We start from the raw sequence: 20,723 nt of genomic DNA, 5'->3' as shown, positions 1-20,723 counted from the left end.
ACGCACACGCAGGGGGGAGGTGTGCATGTATGTACATGCATATATATATGTATATATATATGTGTGCATATTTTATGTACTCCCCTTTCGTGGCTTCAAAGCTGCACGGCTAGCGCGGCTGCGTGGATTTTTTTCAAACGAAACGGGCAGAACTGCATGATACTTAAAAAAAGGGGGCGCCGGGGAAGAGCCCATATGTGTAAGACACTAAAACAGGTTAAGGGGGTTACTTCCGCAAGGAACCCAAAACACAGTCGTGCCGTTCAATCTCACTTTCCCGTATTTCTTCGTACCGAGTTGCAGTTATACAATTTTGTAAAATAGCCTCTTCCTTGCATTTTAAGATAAGTATCCAGGCCTCCTGTCGGCCCAAAAATAAGAGGTGGGGATTATTCACGAGGTTTTCATTAATGTCGTGTTGGTAACCGCATATTTTATTTTTAATCATATACAGCTTATCTTTATAGAATATTTTTAAAATGGTCATATTTTCGTTCACAAAAAGAGCATTTTTTTTTCTCTTCCCAGATACGCTAGTATTTAATAACCTTTGATCGTATTCTACTTTCACATTGTCCTTAATTAATTGTATGAAGCTTTTGGAAGTGTCAGCTTTTAAGTCACTTAAAATTGTAAAGAAGATGCTGCTACACTTGCTAAGTGACAAAACGGACAAGCCATTTAGCTGTTTGGATATTTGAAGATCGTACTCATGGCCTATTAGGTAAAAGTTTTCGCAAAATAAATCATCATAAAAAGCGTAAGAATTTTGTAATTCGTGAAGACTGTCCTTTTTAAAAATAATTTCCCTGTTGTTTTTTCCACATTTTAGGAGTTTGTTTAATTTTGCGACGATCTGCTCATCAGATAGAGTAACATTGGACGATTTTAATTTACTTAATAGGTACTCTTCTTTTCTTTTTTTCTTTAATTTTTTCTGCGATATTTCTGAATTGTTAAAAACTGAAGCAAACGTTTCATCCTCCTTAAGGTTATCCCCCAAGTTGAGCAATGGCTCTTCTCTGAAGGTTATTTTGGCTAGGGAAAAATCTTTCGAGTTTTGTTGGCTTTGCTTAATTAGAAAATAGTATTTGCTTGGTTTTTCCTGGCAGGTGTGCTCCAGCACTTTCTCCACGACAGTTTTGTAAAGTTCCTCCGACTTAGGGGTGTGGCTGTGGCTAAGTGTGCACATTTTGTATTTCTTGCCTTTGTAAGTGTGAAGGGGTTGAAGCGCTGACGCGTTGATGCGTGCCTCGGCTTCGTGCTTTCGCGAGTCCTGCGGGTGGACTTAACGCATGGATGCGCAGATAACTTAACTTCGGGTGGTTGCTCCACGTTCAGCCGCTAACCGTTCAGATGCTAACCGTTTAGCCGGGGCGTGTTAAAAGGTTAAAAGCTACTATACAAATGCTAACTCGGTGGGAACCGAAGGGATACACAAATGGATGCACGGAAAAAAGAAAAGGCTCTGAATCTACATTATATATACGCATACTTGACAGTTACACAGAAACAAAAGAACAAAAAAAAAAAAATTGCTTAAGTTGTTGTACTTGTGCAAACACTAGCATGTAAAAGCTCAACCGTTGAGAGTAGAGCATTCTCACGCCATTCCTCCATTAGCTGTTATTTTTTTATCTTACGATAATGTGTCATTTGGGGGAAAAAAAAAAAAATCCCATTTTAAATTTATTTTTCCATTTTAGCATTTTTAAAAATGTTCACAATTGTTTCATCGCTGCTTTTTTTTTTTTTCTTTCCTTTTCCGCGTTATTAACGAATGGGATGCGATGTGCTGTGATGCCATACCTACAAAATTTGCAGCTCAGGTGGCCACGGCAAATTACACCCGGCTCCCTTTTAACGGCCACGCAACTTGCGCACCATTGTACAAACATATTTTCAGCTTTGCTATGCTGATTGCAATTTACGTCGACAAAATTTTACACTTCGCATATTTTTGGAGCCATTAAGAAAAAAGGTTTTTCCCTAGGCGCCTCTATGCACAAATATGTACAAATATGCACTTGTATATGTACATGTATGCATACCATTGCGCGCATATGAATAGTGTTAACTCCCGCTTCGCCTAAAGTAAGCCTCTTTTTTTGGGTTATTAATGGCCGTTTAAGCCTTTCCGCGGATGCTTGTTTTGTGAAGGTATTACATACCTATTTTATTGCCGCAAGCACATTGCTCATTTTTCACACTTATGTCACTTCGCGAAAGGAACACGCACTTGAACGGGTTAAGGTAAAGGTCTACGCATACCATATGCATGTGCAAACACGTGTAAGCTCCAGTACGCGCAGGAAGAAGAACGCTCGACGTAACCGAGAAAGGGAATCTAACAGAATAGCTAGCAGCTAGGCATCTATTCACCTGTGCACCTATGCTTAATCTGTAAAAGAGAGGATAAAACAGAACAAATAAAAGAATAAACGAGTACCCATTTAATACGGAAAAAAATGTCTATAATTTATGGCTTAGTAGCAAGAGGTGATAAGCAATACGGGTGCAAATTTGAAACGTGAGAGATGGGGCGCATGCCGAGTGGTTGCTGCGCGGAGCGCACATATATTTGTACATATGCACACACACAAGCGTATACACACGATTGCATGGGCGAAGGTCACTGATGCGTGTTTTGTTAACCCCCCTTTTTACCCCCCTTTAGACAAAACAGTACTGGCAGAATACACCGAATTCGGAGGCAACTTTTCCAACATAAGCAGACTGCTTCTGGAAATTATCCCCCCCCACTCCGCGAGGAAATCATACATCTACGATGAGTACAACTTTGAGGGGGCCAAATGGGGCAGTCCGTTCCCAAGAGAGAGATTGAGGCGGAAAAGAGGGGCGCACTTGAATACATTGCGATTAGCGAAGTGCATATAAGTGTCAAACTTGTTTGTTTCCCCCAATACAAAGATCCCTTTTTTTTTCCCCTCCCCTTTAGCTACGTTTTTCACCAGCTCATGAAAAATGGCATCACGTTCATGGCCATGACGGACAAGGAACTGGGCTTCCTAACCCCCTACGCTTTTCTAGAAGAAATATCGAAAGTGTAAGGCAGTTGATGTATTTTAAAGCTCGCGCCGCGTCACCTGGGGGGTGCACGTGAGTATGCCTGTTGACGAGTGAGCGGTTTGGTAGCGGCACATATGTATGCATTTATTTATTTTTTTTTTTTTTTCCCCCCCGTTTGTAGCTTCTTTAAGCACTTCAACTACACGTCCGACTTTATCACCCTGTCGCTGGATGAAGAGTTTAAGCCCGTTTTGAGAGAAAACATGGTAAGCGCGAAACGGTATGGTTTTCCCGTTTGGGAGGAGGCATTACCGTTAGGTAGAGTCCCGACGGGGGTACTCAAATGTGGGTATACACATTCCAAGCAATTTCGTTAAGGTACAGAAAATGTAGCTGCTGTACCTTTTTCTCCCCCCCCCTGCAGAGAGTCTTCAACAACTACGAATCGAACGATGTGCATAACCTAAAAAACAAAATTAGCAACATACAAAATATCATCATCGAGAATATCGAAAAGATACTGGAGAGGAGAGAAAAAATTGATATACTAGTTAACAAGAGTGAAAAATTATATCAAGAAAATATAAGCTTCAGACGGCAAGCCCTGAGGCTAAATTTTTTTATGTGGATGGAAGACAACAGATTTCTTATTTACTTCATTTCGACCCTAGGCATTTTTGTTTTTCTCATTTGGTCCTTCTACAACGTGTAAAAGTGGGCACCAAGGGGGAGAAGTGAGAATACCTTGAACATGGGCAGAAATACGGTTAACAGGTGAGCTCCCTGGTGAATTAAAAAATTTAAGTAATCGCATTTTTCGTGCGCAAGTTGAGCAAGCAGTAACGGAGAAGAGGTTGAGGGTGCGGCGCACGTGCATAAGCCCCACACAAGCTAACCCAGATTGGTACTCGGAAAAAGCGCCACGACTATAGTGACGCACAACTGTAGTGATTGCTGGGTTCTCTTTCTAAAAGGGTCACTTTTTAGGGAGTACTTTTTGCTAACTTTTTTTTTAAATTGTGAAGACAAAGCGGAACATTTTACGTTTTCCCCTTCATTTCGGTATCCGAACAAATCTGCCCGTACCTATTTTGATTTCTCTTAATTTGTTCATTTGTTTATTTCGTCTTTTGTCTCACTGCATTGTTTTATCGTTTTGTGGAGCCGCTTTGCGGGGCCACTTTTCGAAGCCATTTTTTTTGCTACGCGCCGCTGTCCCACTTGCATGTCCATTCCCCCCACCATCGTTGCAAACGCGCATCGCGCACCTACACAAAATTCATTTTTCCCTTTTGTTTACGTATTTCACCCACCGGTTTTCATTATACATAGATTTATGAGCAAGACGATTTCGCAAAAATGGGGAAACATCCATGTGCGCATTTTTTTTTTAAATTATAAACCTTTTATGAAGTACATTCCTATTAAAAAATTGCATACAGTAAAGGTTGACGATGTCGTGCGGTGTATGTAGCCCCGCGCGTGTTGAACTAAAGCAGGGGGGAAAAAGGGTGAAGAAAAAAAAAAAAAAAAAAAGGGAGAAAGAAAAAAAGCGCAACTTGGTTATAATTGATTCACACCAGTCTTTACGTCTTACATTTTTTACCGTGTGCGTGACTAGGGATATACTGACACTCAGTTGTGTGCCACTAGCATTTAAAAAAAAAAAATAATAACATTGCAACTTCAAAGAATTAGGAACCTTTTTTGCTGAGTTTGTAAATAAAAATGGTCTCATTTAATGTTTTTTTCTTTTTCAGTTGTGTGTAGCTGAACCTACCGGATATATTCTCATCTCTCAATATTTCGTCTGGCCTGTTATTCTTTTCCATGAGCAGGTATATGACTCCCTCATCACTGACATAGTCATATACGCTTAACAGAAATTTTAAAATAATTTCTCTCCCAAGTTTCCCCCCAGCGTAGGATGCAACGATGTCTGTTTTGTTCATTTCGTCTTCTTCCGTCACAACATATGGGGGGTTGAATAGGACCAAGTCGAATTGTTTGCACTGCCTTAGGTTGCTAAACAAATCGGTGTTAATTATTTCTACGTTTGAAATTTTATTGTCCCATGTTACCTTCCTTACGCAGTTACAGGCCTTCTCGTTAATGTCAAGGCAGTACAGGAGGTCAAGGCTCTTCTTCTTTTTTAGCAGCAGCTCGCGAAGGGACAAAATGAGGTAGCCGCTTCCTGTTCTGTGGGGGGTTGGTCGAAAGGTTAGGCGGATGCACATAATTTTGTGTATTTGTAAGAACGTACACAAATCCACATGCGAGTGAAAAATGGGTTTATAAATTCTCTCGCGCTCTCTCGTACACACGCACAGTTGTGCCAACGGTTTTGCATCAAATTGCATTTTTTTTTCTCCCTTTTTGAAGTTACCCCATTTCTAGCGCCACGCGAACAGTTGGCGAAATGGTCTCAACATCTTCTTCGAGAGCCTCAAGAAACGTAAACGTGTCGCTGCTTGGCAGGTACACATCTTTCCTGACCCCTTCGTTGTTATAAATGTGGTCAAAATTTATTTTCACCTCCGGAGAAGATGCCATATTTCGAAGGAGTTACGTTAATTTTAAAAATATGTTTGTGCTGATGATGGGGGTAATTGAGACGAGGGCTTTACGCAATGCGGTGATATTGCAAGAAAGACGTTACATCAATTGGCTAATATTATCATTGGTGTGTCAAATTGTGGGTAGCGTGTGGGGGAAAAGGAGTCTTAATTTTTCAAAAAGGGTAACATGAGCGTGTCGAGGGTTTTGGGTGACGTGAGGAGAAAAATTCACTTGCACCGTTGCACACTACATATAATACCCGCAGGTATCGCTGAGCAGTACATAAAATGGAGAAGCGACGTGAAGGTCATATTTGGCTGGGGCCTAACATATTTTCTGGGCCATTATCTTTAAACTTGTAGGAGGGTAGCTTCTGCAAAAGGGTCTTATGCACTTCGTCTTCTAACATCCTTTCGTACAGCCAGGTGAATCGGTCGGAGAGTATTTCCTGTTTGTTTAACTGCTCGTAGCGCAGCGTCCAATAGATGTTCTACAAGTGAAAGGGGAGTAAAAAATGGGATAGAGAAGAAGGCGCATAGTTGTGCAGCTTTTTTGTTTTTTTCATGGCGGTGTTAACACACAAGCTGTTTTGTGCCTCGTTGGGAGATGCGCAAATGGGAGGATGCATATATTGAGAGAAGTATATGTCAACTGCAAAATGTGGAAGTTTCCCTTTCCCTCCTCCTAAAAAAAAGGAAGCTAATGGGGAAGTCCTTTTACCTTTATGCCTGCAAACCAATAGGGCGCAGTTAGAAGGCCAATGAAGAATGGACCGACATTCGCTTTAGTCCAAAAATAGTCTTCGCTGAAAAATCTACGAAAACTTGCACTAAGAGTTCGAAAAAAGGGGGGGCCCGCGGGGAGCAAATTTTAAAAGTGGGCCACGAATTTTTCGAAAAGGCGCACATGTGAAAATACACATGTGGGTGTATACACGTGGGTATAACGCGGTGGCCAACACATTAATAATGCGCCTTTCTTTAAATTGGCTTAACTGATGCGCCTTCTAACTCAAACACGCGCCAATTTGTTCATTGGAGCATATGCATACAGGGATACGCGCCTATATGTGGACGCGCGTATGCACGTATGCACATGTGTAGGTGCGTTCTTTATTAACTGGGCCTTCTGCTATACCTTTTACACCATGCGTAGCTACGCGCGAAACCTCTGCCAACGCTTTTTACGAATGATAGCATTTTCAAACTTTGTTATGATTATACAGAAATGCGTACGAGCATTGGGGAGGGGGGGCGAGGCGAATATCTCTCAATCCAGGAAAACACTTACGCTCATACGTTTACTTTTTCTTGTACTTACTCATATGCGATTATGCTATGTGACGTATGTCATCTCAATGGGGTGTAAAAAAAAAAAATAAAAAATGCTTTCAAGTGTATAGAGAAGTGGAAAAATCGAAGGAGGAACTTTGTTAATCCCTCATTTTGGTAAAAAAATGGTGAAAAGGGTGCGCGCACAAACGAGTAGGTACATAAACATAAACGTACAGTGGATACATAAATGGAACTTATGTGTATATTATTTTGTTGCTTTTTTGCTCGCAGAGAATTATATCGCATGGGAGGAAACGCGCGTAATGTGGTTAAAAAAAAAAAAAAAAAAATGGTGTACGACTGAGCTTTGTGCGCAAATTAGAGGGGCTCTACGAATATAGGATGACGCGCACATGTTCTTTGCGTTTTTTTTTTCTTTGCAATTGTGAATTGTTTTTTTACATAGATAATTTTTTTTTGGAACAATTTAATGTTCAATTATGCTAAATGGGAGGTTCCCTTTTTTGGCTTTTTCGCGGATTACGCATTTGTCTTGTCGCATGGAAATGTTCTCTTTGTTGTACACATGTTCAGTGCGGCATTTTAAAGCAGTTCATTTAAAAATTGTTACATTACATGGGGGGAATTGAACAAAAAAAAAAAAGTGTCCATATTATTCAAAAGTGGAGAAGTCATATGGACATATTATCTATGTGCGTGCGGGTTTGTATGCATTCGCGCGTGTTGAGGCAAACAAGGGGAAAAGGGGCTCAACGGAATTGGGAGTGAGCACTTTCCGGAGCGTAAGCAGGGGTTATGCGAAGTTTCAATGGGGAAGCACGTATAGAATGCACAGAACCCCTCGCAAGGGAGAAGCATAATTTGCACAGCGAACAAACCTATACACACTGCATGGGAAGAACTACGCAAGGAAACTCTTGAACTGCTTTACCGACGTGAATCGCAAATTTTTCGCAATTAAGTTTCTTCTTCGGGTGTGCCAGAAGCGGAAGAGACTGTTCAGCTGTAGCAGCTGGTCACGACTCATGTAGTTACTTTTGTTTAAATTGAAAAGTCGCTCAATTAATAATGAAAATAATTCATCATTTAAGTTTAAGGCGTCCAGCTCGTTTAGGCACATTGCACAAATTATCAACTCCTCAGAATTAAACGATTCCAGTTTTCTAATTATTTCTCGAATGACACATTTTGTCAACGGTCTGTATATCTCGTTCGTTTTAGAAAAGGGTAGAATGTTAGAATCCGTCTTGGTTAAGTATTCGAATTTTTCCCGCTCCCCGAAATTTAATCTTACCAGTGCTATTAGTAGCAGCATGATGGTTCTGCCGCCTAATGCGGGTGTTCTAAAATATATGGAGTGCAAAAAGGTTTTAAAAATTTTCGGCAACGGTGTGTTTACATTCATCTGGGTATCCTCACTCAGTAGCGGGTTTTCCTCGACGTTGTGATGATACGTATTGGTTTCGTTGCCTTGGGGTTGTTCATTTTTCGCCCCTTCCTTTTCGCTATTTTTATGCGCAGAGGGGGGGGCACGAGGAAGACGGCCTTCTCCCTCAATTTGCATATGTTCACCATCGGGTATACTTTTCTGTACCCCCAACTGATCATTTGGGTAATCCTTAAAAAAAAAATCATTCGAAAAGTTGAACTCTTTGACGAGAAAAGATAATCCCGAGCTGCTAATCTTTCTCCTCTTTTCATTTGATATGATAAGGGGCAGACTATTGGTATGTTTCAGCAGTAGGGAAGTGTCATACCTGTGCGTATTCATATGGACAATTAAGTCAATCGGTTTTTTATAAAATCTGAAGAGTCTAGTTAGCAGCTCGAACATGATTACTCGGTAGGGTGGGGTGCTGTTATAAATGCTTTCCGTAATTTTTTCTAAAATGACTTTTTCTAATTTTAAATAGATGTCGTATAATGCTTCTAAAGATATTGCGTTAGCATTCACCTCAAAAATGGAGTTCATTTCGAGCATAAATTTCTCATTAGAAATGGGACGTATGCAATTGTCACTTTCGGAGGGGTCGTTCGTTTTATTCTTTACACTGGCCGAAGCGGGGGGGGCACATCCTGCGGCGTCTTCTTCCAGCGCTACATTTTGTGTGACTCTATTGTTGGTGCATTCCTTCTGTACGGTATAGTTTTCATAGGGGCGATTTATCCCATCTGTTTGGATCTTTTGAATGGAATGGTATTTTTTCCCCCTATTTGGGTGAATCGTTTGTTTCCCCTCTGTGCGGTCTTCTTTCGTGTAAGCGGTTTGGAGCCCATGTTTTTCATTTTCACGAGCGCTAAATTGGATGCTTCTTTGACCGTTATGTGCATCTTCAATTGGGATTATCCTCTGATCGGAGTTCCCCTCACGTAACATCGATTTGTTGCAACCTCCATCCGATGGTATGACCTGAGGGGTGCGTTGAAGCAGATTTCCGTCATCATTCGGGTGGTCACTTTGCGCCTTTGGAGTATCATCCGATGAGAAGCTTCTTCCCCGGTGTGGCACATTCCCCTTTTCGCCGCACCCACTGTACTGCTTTATCAGTATGTACGCTTGGATGCAGTTCAGTATGGAGGAAAAGTCATTAAGCTCGAGCTGCGTAATTTTGTCCTTCAATTGTAGTATCTGATTTATTAGCATAGGTAGAGGGGAGAAATAGTTTAGTCTAGAAAAGCCATCAGCACACCAGGATAGGTACTTGATATTTGTATAGTTTATATTTTCTTTCACCGGTTTGTACAGCTGGTGGAGGATGGTCCTCTCGGGTAGTACCTTCAGATTTGCTAACCCCCTTAGTAGGAGTCCTGAAAAATCGGATCGGTACAAATCATTTTTGGAGATATATTTTTTTAAAGTAGCCACTAGGATGTTCAACAGATTAGGGTTATTACATCCAATTCTGCCGATGACATGTATAAGAAAAGGAAGTCTTTTAATTTCGAGTTCGTGAATCCTATTTATAATTGTGTTGTAAAAAGGAGTAATCTGGCAATGTATTTGAAAATCGTAAAACAGAGCCAAGTCGTCTAGGATAAGTTGAATGTCCCTCATGGATATGTGTGCATGCTTCTTCGAAATAATTTTTGCTATGGAGTAAATCCACTCTCTGTACACTAAGTCTTGATATTCTGTTAGGACTCTTAACAGCCTATGTATAGACACACCGTTTAGGTTAATGGACGTGTTGTATTTGCGGAAAAAATGAAATAACAAGGGCTCGATGGTTAGGTAGACATTTTTGTTCGAGTGCTTACTTAGGTAGTAGGCCAGGTCAATAATTTCGTAGCTATTAAACGAGTTTGCATCCTTTTTGATGTCATTACATAGCTTTTGTAACTCTTTGGTGTTTCCGCTTTTTAGCCACTGCACATTTACTATGTACTTCTGCGCCTTTCTGTTTAGTTTGAATGCGGGTTTCATGAACCCCACCCTTTTGGGGATTTGCGCTTGACTGAAGTGTTTTACATTGCGGAACTTCCTGTAGACGACGGGGTTTGCTCCGACCTGGTACCATTTCGCGGCAAGGCGCTTCTCGCGCAGGTAGAGATTCATCTAAACGAGGGCACGTCTACGCTCCTTCGTTCGGGTGTGCAGGTCTGTGTTGGCATTTCCAGTGGTTGCCTTCGCAGCATGGGGGGCAAGGAGGCGGGGATTTACAGCGGTGCCTGTTTGTGCGCTTTCACCAAGAGAGAGCGCAGCGGGAAGTGGGAATGGGTGTTCGCAAAAGAGTCGTTTGATCCCCTCTCTCAGCTGTTTGCAAACTTTTGTAGAGGCGTAAAAGATGGAACTGAAAGTGAAGGCTGCAGGAAAGAGGCGGCGACAGGAAAGGAGAAGCTGCAATTAATTTGGTGCAAAAAGGGGCCGCATTTTCACTCCATTTGATTTTTTGCTACATGCCGGTGATTTTCGTCACGGGGATTTGTTTTATCATGGTGATTCATTTATGACTAATGACGTATGGTTTATGGCTTACGATTATGGCTTACCATTATGACTTACCATTTATGACTAACCATTATGACTTACCATTTATGACTAACCATTATGACTTACCATTTATGCCTTTCAATTTCAAGCGCTTCGGGCAGTTCTGTTTGCCAACAACGGTAAAGCGAAGCAGAGGGGCGCGGCTTGCTCAATGCGTAAAAAATAGCACGCGAGAAAGGGTTAGTTAAGCATCCTATCATATAACCCACTAAGGTTAACCCACCCCTGTGAAGCACACGTTTATTTTTAAAGCAGTCCTAATTTCCCACGTATTTTTAATTTCAATAAATTCCCCTTTTTTAAAGAAATTTGGTGGGAATACTAAAAAGGGGTGGCTGAATTACCTGCGCGCGATATGTAGAAGCGTGTGCAATGCTGCCAAACATACTTTTTTAAATGGACAAAAATGAAGTAGCGTAAAATATGATACTATCTTTTTGCGCCCTTTTCAAAAAGGCACGTTTGTATTGGTGGTATTATTTAACGGGTGATTGCTGCTCGTTTTGCACATTGTAGGCGGTGTGATGTCGGCCAAGCGCTACCCAAGTTGCGCTCGTGTGTCGATGAGTGCAAAGGAGCATGTTGATACGAACAGAATGCCCCTATCGTGTTGCACGTAACCAATTTGGTAGAGGCACATTTATAGGTTGAACGAAGACAAAGGGGGGGTCCACATGGGAATAAAAAAAATAGAGAAGCCGTTGCTGAGACCGCGAAAATGTTGTACAGTAATGTATATTTTGTGGCGACAAAATGACGGGCATCTACAAAATTGAACTGGTTTTTGAATACGACAGGAGTGGCACAATTTCTATCCTTTTTTGTCCGTGCAAGGATGGTATGATCGTTGAGCAGAGACCATTCCGCACGTATTTAAAGGTATGCACATGTGTATATGCCAGTTTTTGGGTGGTACGAGGGTACTCCGAGCAGTTATCTTTAAACAGGCACGTTGTATTTCTTTTTTTTTCCGCCCCCTTACTGAGCAGATACAACTCCTAAAAGTACTAAAAGTTGATTTACTTTTATGCCTTTTATCCTTATAACGGTATTTTCACTTTGGCTACTTCGTTAGCATAAAGGGTGTTCTGCATTGCTGTGTACTGCGCAGTTACATTAAAAGCAGCTTGAGTGGATCACCTTTTTAATTTTTTATAATGTTTGTTTTTCCCTTATGATAACATGTACGTCGAATGACGTTTGTAAAAATGCATTCGCGCGATGTATCTTAAATTCACGACTGGTATTGTCAAAAAAAAAAAAAAAAAATTCATTAGGGGAACGGCGTGTATACAAACCAGTTAAATGGGCTGAACGCGGCACTTACAATTTACAGTTGTTCAGAAATAGGGATGCCAAAAAATGGCATGTATTATTTACTTTTTTTCTCTTCCTTGCGGGTGAATTTTCCACATATATTTACGTACTTAAGTATACGTATGCACGTAATATGCTTATATAAATTTGTACCTTTTTTTTTTATGCGTAGCTTTTTGTATGTTTCCCATTTCGGGTGGGGCGGAAAAATAGAGCCTTAAGTGGTGTACTTAGGGGTTGCCGCACAAAACAAAACAAAACACATGTTGTGCTTTCACCAAAAAAATGCAAATAATGTGATAAAACGGGAGTTTTAAAATTGGCAAATTTGTGATTACGAAATGAAGAAAAGGTAACTACCTGCTTTTGTTGAAAATGGCATAAATAAGAACGAAGCATTTGTATGTATACACGCCTCATTGTTTAAATGTATGTATACGTTATTGTAAAAAAACTGGGGGCGCCTTCACTGCATACAATTTTTTTTACAAACTATGTACGCAGCACATGAATGAACAACGCCAAGAAAAAAAAAAAAAAAAATATACAAAAAAAATAAAATTAGTTAAAAAACGCCTTTTCATATTTTATACGTTTCGAATTTGTAAAAAAAAAAAAAAGAAAATTAAAGCAAAATTGAACTTACGCAGAGAAAGTAAATTCATACGAAAATTTTACGTACGCCATTGTTTATAACCTTTTTTTTTTTTAACCGTTTTAAAAATAAACCATCTTGGAGGTTATAACAATTATAACGGCTCCTTTGTAAGATATATCCCCCATCCGCATTATTTGTACAAAAAAGGTAAGTGAAGAGGAACAAAAGCGCGTTAGTTAGTGTATACTTTTTATGAGGCCCGCGCATGGAACGTGCGAGTGAAGCGTATGTATCATATTTTGTTCGTACGGCTTTATGCCAAATGAGAGCAGTGTACTGAATCACCCATATGAACGTATTTTAAAGCTGCTAAGCGGTAGAGCTCTATGTGAAAATATGCATTTGTGTGAAGCGTAAAATGATTAATAGTAAAGGAGAGTAAAAACCGTAATAGCAAAATATATGCGCGGGCGGAAATGCGAAAGATGCGAGGAATAGCATTCCCCAGCGGAAACGTTGTTGAGTGGCGTATCTCTGCAATAGAGTAGAATAAACATACGTGTACGCAGTTATGTCAGTTGCTCTACGTGCACTGTGGCAGCGTTGTATGGACCGTGGGTGATGAACAGCCCACATTTGAGCGCATACACGGGCGCACCTGAGCACGCGTGAGAGCCGTTATGTGCCCACATTTGTGCGCCCCTAAACGAACCGGTGTAGTAAATTACGCGGCACATTTTGCTCCTCTGCAGGCTACATGCAATTTTTTAATTAAAGAACGTCAAAATGGTTTCCGTTAAAACGAAAGTTCTTAAAAACAACCCCAGCGACTTAGAAAAAGAAATTGCACAATGTCTGATTGACATCGAGTTATCAAGCTCGTCGGACATAAAAAATGACGCGAAGGAAATTAAGATATTATCATGTGATTTGATAGAAGTTGAAAAAATTAAAAAAAAAACGATTTTAATTTATATCCCATACAAGATTTACACAACTTACGTAAGAAAAATACAGAGGAAACTTATCAACGAATTGGAGAAGAAAACCAAAAAGTATGTTGTGTTGGTAGCCAAGAGGACCATACTAAAGACGAAGCAGAAAACCAAGTCCTTTAAAATAATTCCCAGATCGAGAACTTTGACCAGTGTGTATGACTCCATTTTGGAGGACATCGTGGCTCCCAGCGAAATAGTTGGAAAGAGGTGAGTGCAGGCGAAGGGGCGTTGGTGTGCCCTTGTGGGTGCATATGTACATACGTGTATGTATATATGTATGTATGTGTATTTGTATGTATATGTGCGATGCGCGATGCGCGCCAAGCGCGTTTGTGACAACCGGCGCGAACGCGCCACGTATGCTTGCCCCTATTCACCCCCCGTGACTAACCCCACCTTTTCGCAGAATAAGCATGAAGGCTGACGGAAAGAGACTATTCAAAATAATGCTCGACTCCAAGGAAAGGCAAAGAGACAACATCGAGGAGAAGCTCATTAGCTTCGCGGCTGTGTACAAAAGAATCACAAGAAGAGACACGGTGTTTACTCTGCCACCAACCAACGAAAAATGAAGCGGAAATACCAAGTGCGAAATGTTTAAAATGAGGGAATGCTTATATCCCATTTTTTATTTTTCCCAAATTTTTAATTTTAGCGCGAATTTTCGATAACCTTCCAACATTTCATTTATGTCCCCCTGCAACGGGTATATATCATACATATATGTGTGTGCATATGTGTTTTATGTTTTTTTTTTTTTTTTTTTTTTACCACATTGCTGTAATGGCATGAATGGAATTTTTTTTTATTAACATAAGAGAAGACTTGCAAAGAGGAAAAAAAAAAAAAAAAAAAAAAAAGGTTAAAAAGGTTAAAAAATTATTTAATTAATTTAAAACATTTTAAAGATTATCAAATCAAAGAAGTGAGTTGGAACTATCGCAGTGGAGCCATCCAAGCATGTTTAAAAAAAAGTGAAAAGTGTTACATTTAGCACATCCTATGCAACTATTTTGTGTGCACTTTAAAAAATGCGAAAAATGGAATACGCGGGGTGGGTGGGAAATGTTTCATTTTTGAATTACAAAGGAGGGGAGGAGGGCCCCACATGAAAACGATGGTAAAATGGCATCTGTTAAAAAAGGGGGAGGTTTTAACTATTTTACGACAAAACGGCTATGCGGCGAAAAAAATGGTCTATAACAATGGTAAATGTGCTTCGTATAACAAATGTGTGTTTTTCCCCCCTTCCCCAGTTCCACCTTTTACAAATTCATTTTCCATGTGGAATCAGCGTGGGCGTAATAAAATCCTTTAGAGCTTTCAAAGGAACCACTGCTTCTGATAAGCACATTCGCGTGTGTCTCTATGCACATATTCAGTTCAGTTTAGGGGCGGCCACATTTTATCGATGAGCTGCTCATTATACTTGTTAAGTTTCTTTCCAATCAGGGATACGAATTCTTGCTTTAAAAAATCCTTTTGGCTTTTCCACTTGTTAATTAGGGTCGACCTGGAAAGGTGTAAAAGTGGAAAGGCGTGAAAATTAATATTTGCGCGTTTTTGGAAATAAGCAACGTTGGGCGCAATAGAAGGGGCGCATGTCCGGTGCATTTAACTGAAGGGTGAAATACATATGTATGTATAAATATTTATGTACGCATTTCCATCACCCACCTACTGCTTATTCTTGCCTCCCTCAGCGCATCTACGAACTGCTTAACAGGCTGGCTGCTGCACGCGATAATGTCATTAGCCGAATGGGCGTAAAACACATGAAATGAGGACATTTTTGGAAACATGGACCCGTCTAATATGAACAAAGCAAGGTAGTTGTAAAATAACAAACCGTTTTCATTTAACTCTTTTGTCGTCATGGGTAGATAATGAGAATAGGGCAAATACAAGGGCTTCACGCAAACGACGATTTTGTCCTTCCGCATGTCATATTTAGCCGGTGGTATCTTTTCATATTCGTTAATGAAAATACACACGTTGGTTATTTTTCCTAAATCTGATTCGTTTACACTTAGGCAGTCGAACATGACGTACGACTTTGCGTTCTTCATTATGTAATTGTACAGGACGTATTTTGGGTACGGCCTACGGGAAGAAAGCGGAGGGGGGGGACGACAGGTGGTAGGCGATCAGACACCACGCATGTGCACATATATATATAAATATATATGTATGTAGGTACACCTACGTGCACATGGCCACTCCTTATCACCCTGCAAACGCTAGGAGGGTGGTGACTTACCTATTTTTATACAACAGCGACGCCGAGTTTATATATATTGGAGTGTTCATATTTTGGGAGAAGTAGGCCCTCTTGGTGTTAAAGTTTAAATTGGAGTTTCTCGTGTACTCGTTATGTATTAAGTCGGAGCGAATGGCTAGGTGGTCTATAAATCCCTGGATGACTGCGTAGTGAATTATTTTTTTGGATAAGTCTGATGGGTTCTTTTCCAAAAGGTCAAAATTGATATTTTTGTTAAATTTGTGATTTATTATTTTTATTAAATGGTTAGACAATTTGAGCAGTTCTTCCATTTTTTTCTTGTCCAAGTGCATGCTAGAACAGAAATGATTTTTGTCCTTTGAAAAATAAAAGGAGGTACACACGTTCAGGTAAAAGTCAATGTCGTTATCGAATCTTAATTTAAAGTCATCAAGGGTGTTGTCATTTGCATCGCTGTTTGGGGAACTTCCCTCCGATGAGAGCAATTCATCGGAGGGTACATCGCCAGAGGAGCAACTATTCACATCACTTTGGTTCTCATTTTCGTCGTTCTTTTTAAAAATTAAGCTTGCCAAATTGTAGTTACGTCTGCTGAGGGTGTCATTACCATTCGGTTGGTTACTACCGTTCGGTTGGTTGCTACCCTTCGTTTGGCCACCACTGCTCGCTCTGTTTCCATTCGGGGCGTTTTTCCTTTTTTTGCCCCCTTTGCCGTACTTGGCCTTCAGCTTGTAGTCGTACGAAAAAATGGACTCCAAATATAAACACGAGACTAGGAGACAGGCTAACGGGATTGAACTGGTGTGATTAATCGCTAACGATTTTAGGCACACGTCGGTTAAAATTTTGGCATATCTTGTGCTTATCGGTAGGGACAGGACGAAACTGCCACTTGGGGTAATTCCGCTTTTACGCTTCGAGTTAAACATGTTAATATGATTTTGGATACTTTTTTTTGAGGCCATTTTATCATTTAGGTTTTTAAAAAGGAACTGAACATCTTGGTAGCCAAAATAGATGCAGTTAAGATAAATTAATCTTTTTTGGGCCTCCTGAAATTTACACTTTTCTGGCTTATTAATAAAGGGGAAATGTTCTACATTTTTTATTTTAAAACTTAGCAGGTATAAAATTAGGGAGTCAAGGGGGTAGTTCAAAATTGGGTAATCATTATCGTTTTTGAAAAAATAGTTGTAATAATTTGATGAATATAATTTGTACACATGTCCCTTTTCCGTTTCGATTTTCTTTTTATTTTTTTTATTTTTTTTTAATAAATGTAAGATTCGACCTGCTCTTCCTTTTCTTTGGATTGAAGAGCTTTTACTTATGTTATCAATAACGTAGTAGGAATAATCGTTCAACGTTGAGTAAATTTTTCTCTTTTCCTTTCCGCAGTCCACTACGTAGCGGATGTTTGGCAGGGTGATAGACGTCTCTGCTATGTTTGTGCTTAGAATGCAGACTCGCTCATCATCCCTAGGGTTGTTAAATAAACTTAATTGTTCCTTCATCGGCAGATTTGCAAAGAGTTTAAAAACTTTTAGTCTTCCTGACCCGTCACTTCCCTTCCAAATGCTTGATTCTTGTTTGTTCTTTTGTTTTTTCGCTTTTCCGTTTACTGTGTGTTCGTTGGGCTGTCCTTCCGTTTGTTCATCATCCGGTTGGTTGTCCTGCGTGTGTTCACTAGATGATTGACTATCCTCCGACAGTTCATCCCCATTTTGGATATCTTCACCATAATGGTTATCCCCCTTGGTGTGCCCCTCCGAAGGGGGGCCTCCTTCGCCAACCTCACCTTCTTCAGTCTGACTGCTCCCACAGCAGGGGGTGTCATTCCCGTTCTCCGTTTTTCCCAAGCCGTTTGTTTCTGCGTTGCTATCCGTTAGGTTCGCTTCTGCACTGCTGGGATTGTTCAATAAGCTGCAATTTTCTTCATGCTCATCGGCATCATTTTCACGCTGCTCAGTGTGATCAGCTTGGTCAGTTTGGTCAATTGGCTCATTTTGCTCGGCCGGGTCAGGTGCGCTTACCGACAGGGCGCTGTGCAAGGGAGCATCCTCGTCGTCACTGTCGGATGCCTCAAATATAATTCGCTTTTCCTTATCTTCATCCGCTGATCGGAGAAAAAAACTGTACTTATTATCATTCGCGTTTTTTTCGTCCTCACTTAGGTCAAAAGAATTTACATTTTCGTTCTGCGCTTTGTTCGCTTCCTCACTAGTAAGTTCAATCGTGTGTGTTCTTTCTTCATCTCCCACTTGCGTATTTTTTTCGGACATTTTCAAATTGTTGAGTAAATTATATAGACGATAAATTTCTTCCTGACTTGTTAAGAACACTAGGATGCTACCAGGTGGTAGCCTCTTATGAATTTGTATAACTTTTTTTTTGGCTTCTTCAACATAGTTTTGAGGGGTGTAGGAGAGGAAGTGATCCACCACGGGTACTTTTTCCGTTGGAATGTTGATGGAGGTATAATTTGTAAAAATTTTATTTTCAAAAAAGTGGGTATCATTAATAGTTGCAGACATAATGATGACTTTAATTGGGATGACATTCGATTTGTATGCGAAATAATTGTTTTTTCTAATTTTGCAGATGATGGAAAGGAGGCCTAAAATTAAATCCATGTTTATGCTTCTCTCATGGGCTTCGTCTAGGATGATAACAGCATATTTTGACAAAATAAAGTCGTTCATAATTTCTCTTAGTAGTATACCTTCCGTCATAACTTTTATTTTACTGTTTTTTAAAAAATGCGATTTTTCGAATCTTATTTGATACCCAGCTACATCTTCAACGTTGAGTTCTTCGTTTAACCTATTCGAAATGCTTCTTACAGCTATTTTTCTCGGTTCTGTCACACCGATGAGGTAGTTATCTGTGCATAACCCGTGCTCATAAACAAACTGGGGAATTTGTGTGGATTTTCCGCACCCTGTATCTCCACTTATAAACACAACGTCGTAATTTAGGATCGCTTCGATAATTTCTTGTTCGTACCCCAAGACGGGCAGCGCCTGTCTCATTTTCTCTATGCCTTCCTTTCGATTTATGCTGACTCTTTGGTAGGCGATTTTTCTTTTCTCTCCTTCCCCACGGTGGTTCGCGCGGTCCGGTGTGTCCCTACCAGGGGAGGCGTCACCGGAATGCCCTTCATCAGGGGAAGCATCACCGGGCTGCTCACCATCAGGAGAGGCGTCACTGGGCTGCTCACCATCAGGAGAGGCGTCACTGGGCTGCTCACCATCAGGAGCGGCGTCATCGGACTGCTCACCATCAAGATGGTCATTTTCAGCAAGGTCACTCCCTGTGTTAAGCACATGCTTGCACTTAGTTTCCCCGACTCCTTCGCTGCCATTTCTTCCATTTTGTGCTGAACAACCGTTTGTCACTATCTCATCGTTAGTATCGTCTCCTTCACTGGGAATCAGATCACCATTCTGATTTACGTCAGCATGATGGTGCTCCTCTTTTGACACTTTGGGCTTCTTTCCCCCTGCGCCATGTTGAAAAGTGGCAAATTCTTGGTTTCTTTTTTTGCTTTCCAAAAATTTTTTTTTTTTTTTTTCTAGCTTGTTCTTTATAACCTTCAAATTATTTGGTAAATCGATCTTCATTTCTTCATAAGTCTGAAACAGTTTTTCTAGATTTTCCTGATTTTGGCTCTTTTTCTTTGCGTCAAATTGAATGATAAAATTTCGCTGGTTCCTGTTTAACCTGTATTGTTCTATATTTTTGAACAACTTTTCCTTTTCCGCTTCTTTGTCCTGCTTTTGTTTGTACTTTAGCTTTTTCATCAGTTTCTTCTTCGACACATTTTCCATAGAACAGAGCTGTTTGTATTTGTTGTTTATCCTTTCGATTTCTTTTCTACGTGATTTGTTTTCTTCACCTCCCGTTTCGTCTGGCTCATGTGAATGGTCATTTGGATTTTTTATTCGATCTGTGTTGGCCCGTTTGGGGGTTTCCGCTTGGAATTTCACATTTTGGGATTCCACATTTTGGTCATTTTCCCCCTTCTGGAGAGCTTCCTCCGGTTCGTCTGTCCCACTCAGAGTAGTGGCGGGGCAGTCCCTTAGCAGCTCATTTTTTAGACCATTTAGCGAAGGCAGGTTACTTTTTGTGATTATTTTTTTTACTCTTTTTAAATGTTTTTCTCTTTTTTTCCTGATTCTTTCTTCGTATTCCAGTTTTTTCTTTTCCTTGTTCGTTAATTTTTTCTTTTGCGAAAGAGCGGTTGACGTCGTTCCTTCGTCATGTTCCAAGTTTTCTTCTGTTGTAAGGTTATTATCAGATGGAAAATTACTAATCATTTTGTCATTTTGAAGAGTTGAAAAAGGGAATGAGGGGAGAGTTCGCAAATGTAGAACTGGTAATCAATCGCGCAAGGCTTCAAAAAAGGCAAATGTCGGGAAAGTTGGTTCACTTGCACAGAAAATTGGCGAACTCTATGTTTTACATATGCGCACGATGGGTTTGGCATGGGCTATTTGTATTGCTCATTTATATGAACTTTGAAATTACGTCCATGTTTGTAATGACGTAAGAAGGAGGAAAAAATGAAGCAGAATTAAATGAGCGGCAGTACATATCTTCATATTTTTTTTCCCCCTCGCATTATCCCAATATCCACAAAGCTTGAATCTGAAACGGTTTTTTCCCCCCTTTTTTGTAAGCGGTACAGAGA

The 20,723-nt window shown here is 40.3% G+C and overlaps 7 protein-coding genes across 7 annotated transcripts, besides 8 other annotated features; 2 read left to right on the top strand and 5 right to left on the bottom strand.

Moving 5' to 3' along the window:
- Nucleotides 1–226: 226 nt before the first annotated feature.
- On the bottom strand, nucleotides 227–1,713 carry PVX_122005 (hypothetical protein, conserved; the record flags this gene model as incomplete). Its single annotated transcript, XM_001616914.1, has 1 exon — nucleotides 227–1,713. Exon 1 carries the CDS (start codon nucleotides 1,190–1,192, stop codon nucleotides 227–229), a length of 966 nt encoding a protein of 321 aa, XP_001616964.1. The 5' UTR covers nucleotides 1,193–1,713.
- Nucleotides 1,714–2,468: 755 nt separating this feature from the next.
- Nucleotides 2,469–3,742, top strand: PVX_122000 (vesicle-associated membrane protein 714, putative; the record flags this gene model as incomplete). The annotated part of the gene is made up of 5 exons (XM_001616913.1): nucleotides 2,469–2,499; nucleotides 2,678–2,792; nucleotides 2,960–3,067; nucleotides 3,212–3,296; nucleotides 3,455–3,742. The coding sequence occupies 5 exons, from the start codon at nucleotides 2,469–2,471 to the stop codon at nucleotides 3,740–3,742; spliced, it is 627 nt and encodes a 208-aa protein (XP_001616963.1).
- Nucleotides 3,423–3,453: a microsatellite.
- A 982-nt stretch (nucleotides 3,743–4,724) lies between the features above and the next one.
- PVX_121995 (N6-DNA-methyltransferase) lies at nucleotides 4,725–5,583 on the bottom strand (the record flags this gene model as incomplete). Its single annotated transcript, XM_001616912.1, has 2 exons — nucleotides 4,725–5,229; nucleotides 5,417–5,583. 2 exons carry the CDS (start codon nucleotides 5,581–5,583, stop codon nucleotides 4,725–4,727), a joined length of 672 nt encoding a protein of 223 aa, XP_001616962.1.
- Nucleotides 5,432–5,544: a microsatellite.
- A 179-nt stretch (nucleotides 5,584–5,762) lies between the features above and the next one.
- PVX_121990 (hypothetical protein, conserved) lies at nucleotides 5,763–7,106 on the bottom strand. Its single transcript, XM_001616911.1, has 3 exons — nucleotides 6,727–7,106; nucleotides 6,310–6,418; nucleotides 5,763–6,079 (listed from the first exon to the last, which is right to left on the bottom strand). The coding sequence occupies exons 1-3, from the start codon at nucleotides 6,786–6,788 to the stop codon at nucleotides 5,897–5,899; spliced, it is 354 nt and encodes a 117-aa protein (XP_001616961.1). The 5' UTR covers nucleotides 6,789–7,106; the 3' UTR covers nucleotides 5,763–5,896.
- A 679-nt stretch (nucleotides 7,107–7,785) lies between these two features.
- Nucleotides 7,786–10,440, bottom strand: PVX_121985 (hypothetical protein, conserved; the record flags this gene model as incomplete). The annotated part of the gene is made up of 1 exon (XM_001616910.1): nucleotides 7,786–10,440. The coding sequence occupies one exon, from the start codon at nucleotides 10,438–10,440 to the stop codon at nucleotides 7,786–7,788; it is 2,655 nt and encodes an 884-aa protein (XP_001616960.1).
- Nucleotides 8,284–8,314: a microsatellite.
- Nucleotides 8,442–8,465: a microsatellite.
- Nucleotides 9,273–9,342: a microsatellite.
- Nucleotides 9,660–9,737: a microsatellite.
- Nucleotides 10,441–12,721: 2,281 nt separating the features above from the next.
- PVX_121980 (40S ribosomal protein S7, putative) lies at nucleotides 12,722–14,360 on the top strand (the record flags this gene model as incomplete). The annotated part of the gene is made up of 3 exons (XM_001616909.1): nucleotides 12,722–12,997; nucleotides 13,543–13,995; nucleotides 14,195–14,360. Exons 2-3 carry the CDS (start codon nucleotides 13,577–13,579, stop codon nucleotides 14,358–14,360), a joined length of 585 nt encoding a protein of 194 aa, XP_001616959.1. The 5' UTR covers nucleotides 12,722–12,997; nucleotides 13,543–13,576.
- A 323-nt stretch (nucleotides 14,361–14,683) lies between these two features.
- PVX_121975 (RNA helicase, putative) lies at nucleotides 14,684–20,669 on the bottom strand. Its single transcript, XM_001616908.1, has 4 exons — nucleotides 19,304–20,669; nucleotides 16,049–19,272; nucleotides 15,466–15,891; nucleotides 14,684–15,301 (listed from the first exon to the last, which is right to left on the bottom strand). Exons 2-4 carry the CDS (start codon nucleotides 19,060–19,062, stop codon nucleotides 15,172–15,174), a joined length of 3,570 nt encoding a protein of 1,189 aa, XP_001616958.1. The 5' UTR covers nucleotides 19,063–19,272; nucleotides 19,304–20,669; the 3' UTR covers nucleotides 14,684–15,171.
- Nucleotides 16,772–16,792: a microsatellite.
- Nucleotides 20,415–20,438: a microsatellite.
- Nucleotides 20,670–20,723: the final 54 nt, after the last annotated feature.

Source organism: Plasmodium vivax, chromosome 14 (genome assembly GCF_000002415.2).
Source record: "Plasmodium vivax chromosome 14, whole genome shotgun sequence".
In the NCBI taxonomy this organism is placed as follows: domain Eukaryota; phylum Apicomplexa; class Aconoidasida; order Haemosporida; family Plasmodiidae; genus Plasmodium; species Plasmodium vivax.
Note: the sequence above shows the minus strand (reverse complement) of the source record. Positions and strands in the feature narration are given on the sequence as shown.